At 36.9% G+C, this 6,074-nt stretch overlaps 3 protein-coding genes across 5 annotated transcripts in view; all 3 read right to left on the bottom strand.

Annotated features, from left to right (window-relative positions):
- Positions 1-41: 41 nt before the first annotated feature.
- LOC108968773 lies at positions 42-1,837 on the bottom strand. Of its 3 annotated transcripts, none has more exons than XM_018933014.1 (3): positions 821-1,035; positions 478-689; positions 42-293 (listed from the first exon to the last, which is right to left on the bottom strand). In XM_018933014.1, the coding sequence occupies exons 2-3, from the start codon at positions 678-680 to the stop codon at positions 95-97; spliced, it is 402 nt and encodes a 133-aa protein (XP_018788559.1). In that variant the 5' UTR covers positions 681-689; positions 821-1,035; the 3' UTR covers positions 42-94. The 3 variants fall into 3 exon arrangements, with proteins under 3 accessions (XP_018788559.1, XP_018788558.1, XP_018788557.1); XM_018933013.1 differs by lacking the exon at positions 821-1,035 and adding an exon at positions 1,741-1,837 and having other exon boundaries at positions 54-293; XM_018933012.1 differs by lacking the exon at positions 821-1,035 and adding an exon at positions 1,741-1,837 and having other exon boundaries at positions 57-293; positions 478-695.
- A 696-nt stretch (positions 1,838-2,533) lies between these two features.
- LOC108968774 lies at positions 2,534-2,946 on the bottom strand (the record flags this gene model as incomplete). Its single annotated transcript, XM_018933015.1, is given in 1 exon segment — positions 2,534-2,946. A coding segment is annotated over 1 exon segment (350 nt), but the record flags the coding sequence as incomplete, so codon positions are not given.
- A 56-nt stretch (positions 2,947-3,002) lies between these two features.
- Positions 3,003-6,074, bottom strand: part of LOC108968828 (mediator of RNA polymerase II transcription subunit 23) — a 7,845-nt gene continuing 4,773 nt past the window's right edge. The window contains exons 18-22 of the mRNA XM_018933121.1: positions 5,735-5,882; positions 5,220-5,664; positions 4,926-5,132; positions 4,713-4,853; positions 3,003-3,721 (exon numbers count right to left, since the gene is read on the bottom strand). Coding sequence (XP_018788666.1) covers positions 3,259-3,721; positions 4,713-4,853; positions 4,926-5,132; positions 5,220-5,664; positions 5,735-5,882 — 1,404 coding nt within the window. The 3' untranslated portion in view covers positions 3,003-3,258. The remainder of the gene's footprint in view (positions 3,722-4,712; positions 4,854-4,925; positions 5,133-5,219; positions 5,665-5,734; positions 5,883-6,074) is intronic.

Genomic DNA, 6,074 nt, shown 5'->3' with positions numbered 1-6,074 from the left:
TTTTAAAATATTTTTTTTTTATTTAAAAATTTTTCTTTTTTTAAAGTTTTTAATTGTGTATAGCCACTAATATATGTACAATAAAGTAGTTTCTCTATTGCGTGTTGACGACCAGACACAGCGCCAGCCGTATATAGTCAGTTGTTGAGGCGATCGCCGTGGCCACTATGCGCCAGCGCTCCAAATACAACACCAGAAAGAGATTGTATTTTTCATTGGCAATGCGGAAGGTGTAGAGACGGTGCAGATAGCCGAGCACATTCAGTTTATCCGGGAAGGCTATGTCGTAGTGGCTGAAACATGCAAAATAAATAAATTAGTGTTTTTGTCTCGCTTAAGTAAAATAACATATATCCGGGGACTGGCTCGACCGATTTCAACCTTATTCAATTCAAGTTGAAGAAGTGAGGCAGTGTTAAATTTTAGTAAGTGTGGTGTGGTGTTTTCACTGTAAGCGTTATAGATTGTTATACTCACTTTTCGATGATATACTGCACCTCAGCGTAGGACCAAATGAATATGATCGCTGGATATAAGATCGGTAGCAGGATGAATATTGCCAAAATGAAGGTGACCAACACCTTGAGTATTGTCGGAAAAGGTAATGGCTCCAGCCAAGTGTTAACCAAATGATCGATAAAGGGCTGTTGGTAGTAAATAATTTTGCTAATGAGCGGCATCTGCCTCCACTGTTTCTTGAAAGTAAAAACAATGAATACAATTTTTTTAAAGAATCTAATATTTATGAATAATAATAAATATAAAATATATTGTGACAAAGGAGTATCCGGATATTGTAAATAGAACTCAAAATATGTACTTAGTTATTCATCAATATTTATTTTGTCGCCTTCAAAGTAATCCCCACCAGAGATCGTATATAACTTTTGCCAACGAAACACTTTTCATAAGCATTTTTTGGGATGGCCGTCAGCTCCTTTAAAGAATTTTGTTTTATCTCTTCGGTCGACTGATGCGATGGTGCATTATCATGCTCCGAAAACGCCGCAATACGGCCAAAGAGAACTCCTTATTGACCGTCTGTCCCTCCGGAACAAATTCATGATGCAGAAAACCACGAATATTGAAAAAAAGTGAGCACCTTCGTGATTTTCGATTTTGATTCGTTTGTTTGCACGTCAAACTCTCCATAAATGTGGAATTGGAGTTCGTACGATTAAGCATGTTTGCGAGAGTTGTCGAGTTCCCATGCTATCTCTCTCACGCTTACCTAACGATTTTCAAGCACTATATCTTTCACTTTTTTTTTTTAATATTTTCATCACTTGAAGAGGTCGAAGATCGTCCAGCCCGAGGCACGTCTTCAATGGACGGAATCACTGTAAGCATTTTCCAACATTTGCAACGATTCCGCAAACGAAATTTGGTTAGAAATACAAAATTTGAGACAAATTCTGCGATATTTTTATCCATTGTAAAAAGCGCAACTCTCTACTAAGGCGTATCGACTTAAGCAGCTGCTGTAAACAAACTAGTTCACAGATCGCGTTAATTTTTGGCATAGTAATTAAGTACAGTCCTGCAAACTTAGCAAAATACATTTTTTTGAAATATAATTTACACAGAGAAATTATTTATCATTTCCATATACTTCATTACATTATTTATTTTTTAATTGGAAAGTGGAACCAAAAATAATTGCGGACCCGCTCTTCGGTTTGTTGAACAAATGGATTGGCTTTATTTCGATACATATGTATGTACATTTTCAGTACTTACAATTTTTCGACGATGTAGAGGCTTGTGCCAAATTTTCCGATACATTTTCGTCGCGATAAAAAATCCGAAACCGTTAAAAATCTTTAAAATAAAAATTCTTTAAAAATTATAAACTAAATGTACAAAAACAATATACATATATAGTATGTCATAAAAAAATAATATAACAAGTCTCTTCAGTTTGAAAATGCTAACAGAAAGAAAAAGTAAACAAAAACTTGATTGAATATAACCAGTTGAAAAATAAAATTTCGAACGATATACAGTTGGAATTGGGCGATTACAATGTGTACGATACTAAAATTTTTTAAATTGGTAAGCAGATACGGGGTGTGTTCAAAAATAACGAAAATTGACTGGTTTTTTCTTAATATTTACACATTTGTCTACATCAATGTTGTCGGCTTCAAAACGGTACCCATGAGATATTATGTCTTTATGACAGCGCTTCTGAGTATCGTCACAACACTTCTCAAACTCGAGTTTCTTTTTGCGATTTCAGTAATACGCTTTGAATGTCATATGTACATATATATGTTTGTAAAACAATGGTCTTTAAGGCTAGAAGAGTGGAGGTCTTCCTCTGCTTCCTCCTCCGGGAACTGCCTCGAATGCTCTCAAAGATGGAGTGTTTTCGTTCATTCGGACAACATGACCTAGCCAGCATAGCCGCTATCTCTTAATTCGCTGAACTATGTCAATGACGTCGTATATCTCGATATATCTGTGGAATTCACCGTTTAAATTCGCAAAAGGACTATAAAACGACCGTAGAACCTTTCTCTCGAAAAGGCGTAACGTCGACTCATCAGATGTTGTCATCGTCCATACCTCTGCACCATATTGCAAGACGGGGGTGATGATGGACCTGTAGCATTTTGTCTTTGTTCGTCGAAAGAGGACTTTACCTCTCAATTGCCTACTCAGTCCGATTAGCACATGTTGGCAAGAGTTATTCTGCGTTAGATTCCGACGCTGACGTTGTTGATAGTTGCTAGTTCCAACATAGACGAAATTACGTGGGAGGCCAGTCGCGAGTGCGACGACTGTTTGTTTGATCTCATTAGATATTTCCTTATCCATTTTGAAGAAAGCAGAGCTAACGGCGCGGTGTTTTTGTGTATTATGTTTCGGCTCAGCCATCTTAAAAATATATTTTATAGGGTATCCGACGTTGCTTTCTAGGTGTTACAAACTTACTGGCTGACTTAATATACCCTATTAAGGATATAAAAAAATGGCAATAATGGCTTATCAATAAATACAGTAAATTTTAAAATGTTGCATTTAGATTCGACCGATATTTAATATGCTATAAATTATGTTTATAATTGCTGTAGCACTTCGTAATATTAGATTTCTTAATATATATTTTATTTATATGTATAGTACAAACACACAATCATACTAAAAATTAAAAACACATAATCGAGTGATGACGAAAGACATCGACATTTGTAAATATATATGTAACTGTTATTACTTATTTGATGCTAAGTAATATATAGCGGATGATATTTAGTAGCGGGGCGGCATATTTTGCATAAAATATTGCATTTGTTGCGGTTGGTGTTGGCCAATATTTGTGGACATATGTTGTTGTTGATGTTGCTGCTGTTGTTGTTGTTGCTGCTGCTGCTGTTGTTGTGCCATTAAATTATAATTTGACATTTGCAGATGATTGCCTGGCACGTTGCCGACCACACCAACCATTGGGACGTTTTGTTGCTGCTGTTGTTGTTGTTGTTGCACATTTTGTTGCTGTTGCTGCTGAACATTGACATTCGCTTGCATTTGCTGTTGTTGGGTCTGTGCGCTTGGCATATTCGGCTTTTGTTGTTGTTGCTGCTGCTGTATTTGTTGTTGTTGTTGTTGTTGCTGCTGCTGCTGTGCTTGCTGTTGCGCGGCGGCAGCAATCTGTTGTTGCAGCGGTGCTTGATGTTGCTGTTGTTGTTGTTGTGGATTGATCGCTTTTTGGAGACTGCAAGTCGGAAATATTGTTTTATGACGGGTTTTTAAAGAAGAATGGCGAAAAATTTACAAAATTACGAGTATTTTTATACCTGTTACTCGTTTCAGATTTCAAAAGCTTAAAACATTTTCCGCACGACCCACGTTTTCAAAGTCGGCGAGCCTGAAAACTTCAAAAGCTACTGCACCAACCCTTTCGAATTTTTAAACACTATTTCTGTGCATAATTTACGAGGTAAAATAGATTTTTTTTATTTCATTCTACAATAACAAATTTTGCGTTTTTTTTTTTGCTAAATATTTCGTTTTTTTTCTGTAAAGTGCTCCCAAAAAGTGAAATATTAAAATTTAGATCGGTCAGTTTACATTGCAGCTATATGCTATAGTGTTCTGATCTGAACAATATTTGCGGAGATAGTAATTTATGCCAAATTTCGTGAAGATATCTTTTCATATAACGAAGATGGCCATACAAAGGTTTGAGTTTGACCGATCAGTTTGTATGGGAGCTATATGCTAGAGTGGTTCGATTTGAACTATTTCTTCTGAGATTGGAGCAATGCCTTAGTTAATTATCTACGCCAAATTTCGAAAAGATATCTAGTAAAAAAAAAAGTTTTTCATACAACGACTTGATTCCGATCGTTCAGTTTGTATGGGAGCTATATGCTGTGCTGATCCGATACCGATAATTCCGATAAACGTGTGCAAAGTTTCAGGTCAATATCTCGTAAACAGAGAAACTAGTTCTGGTACACACAGATGGACAGACGAACAAGGCTAAATCGACTCAGCTTGTCACGCTGATCACTTATATATGTACTTTGTAGGTCTTACGACGTTTCCTTTTAGGAGTTACATATATCATGTCAAACTTAATATTCAATCGAGTTAAGCTGTTGCATCAAAAATAAAATCATAAAAACGGGTCTTGTTTCACACGAATCAAGCCGACTCCTCCCTTAATCAGTTGATTGGACTTTGGGTTGAACAATACTTACTTCTTTTCGGTGTTGATATCCTCAATATTCAAACGCGTTATGAAGCGCAGGCGCAACTGCAAGGCAGGTCGCAGTCGCTTTATAATCACCTCGGACTCATTTTTGATGACATTGCCGACATGTATATACTTGATATGATAGCTAATAGCAAGAGAAACAAAAAGGAATAGTTAAAAAGAAGCAAGCGTGGACAAGGCAAACACTAATACATACAGAAAATCACAAATCGTATCTAAGTACTCAAGCGGCCCCTGCGCCTTGTCTACCACATCGAGCATTTCGTATATCATGATGGCAATACCGGCCACCGTGTTGGGTTTCTCCAAGTCGATGCGCTGCAAAAACGGTCCGAACACATGAAACAGGTAGACGAGCTGCTGTTCGGTGCGTACGCAAGGTTTCAGCTTCTCGGCTATATATCTGTTATGTTTAAATAAGTAATAGAGAAATAAAAAAAAAATATATTAAATAAATAATATATATATAGAAATTAAAGAAATTACGCACTTGGTCATTGCTGCCAACTTAAAGCCACCCATGTGATGGAAAGTAGCATGCGCCACAGCCAATATTAACACGTAGCTCTTCTCGATCATAGATTCGCAGACAGTCTTAAAATTGAACAATTCGAATGCCGAAAAGCGGTAATTCCATTTGATCATTTTTGGCGAATTTAGAGCATCATGCAAACGATCGTAGATAATGGACCAATGCGTTTCAGGCAACGCCGCCAATATGCTGCCGACAGCATTGATGTAATTGTGTATCTCCTTTTGCGGTATCAATGAGTAGCCCTTCACAATCACATCCACCACATTGTTGGCGACGATCGATGGTGCGATCGGCAAGCTGAGCAACTCCACACACGTTACGTACAGCGCATGCGCTGGTGCATTGGGGAATTCATTGAAACGCCAGTCAGTGTTGAAGAAGACATTCTTGCCCGTTATTGCTGCAAAAGAGTGTAAGAGGTGAATTAATCAATGTGGTGAGTTCCGCATAAACAAGGGTGGTGAACTTACTATCCGATAGGCGCCGCACCAAATTGATATAGTAATTGAGTTCGGGATTCCAAAGTAGCTCCTGATTTTGTAAAAACATTTTGTATGGCTCACTAACACACCAATTCGGTGGGCGTATGTCGCAAAAGGCGCCAGTAATTGCGCTCACCTGAGGGTGGGAAAATAATTGAGGCGAGTTGAGAAGATTTTTATAAAAGTTAAAATGAAAAAATTAAAGACAACAAAAATTAAAAAATAGTAAGAAAAAAAAACAGATAATTAAAAAAATATAAAAGACAGAAGATACAAAATTTAACATTACAAAAATTATAAAATTATGAAAAAAGTTAAATTAAATTAA

Source organism: Bactrocera latifrons, unplaced genomic scaffold (assembly GCF_001853355.1).
Source record: "Bactrocera latifrons isolate USDA-ARS-PBARC rearing strain unplaced genomic scaffold, ASM185335v1 scaffold_23, whole genome shotgun sequence".
Lineage (NCBI taxonomy): Eukaryota > Metazoa > Arthropoda > Insecta > Diptera > Tephritidae > Bactrocera > Bactrocera latifrons.
This window is presented reverse-complemented; position numbering and strand designations above follow the sequence as displayed.

What these genes read in the sequence shown, in the direction of transcription:
- LOC108968773 (XM_018933012.1), bottom strand. Translation starts at nt 1,785, where the DNA reads ATGTATCGGAAAATTTGGCACAAGCCTCTACATCGTCGAAAAATT. An exon ending in CTCTACATCGTCGAAAAATT is followed by an intron (nt 696 to 1,740) that starts GTAAGTACTGAA and finishes TTTACTTTCAAG; the next exon opens with AAACAGTGGAGGCAGATGCC. An exon ending in GTGCAGTATATCATCGAAAA is followed by an intron (nt 294 to 477) that starts GTGAGTATAACA and finishes TGCATGTTTCAG; the next exon opens with CCACTACGACATAGCCTTCC.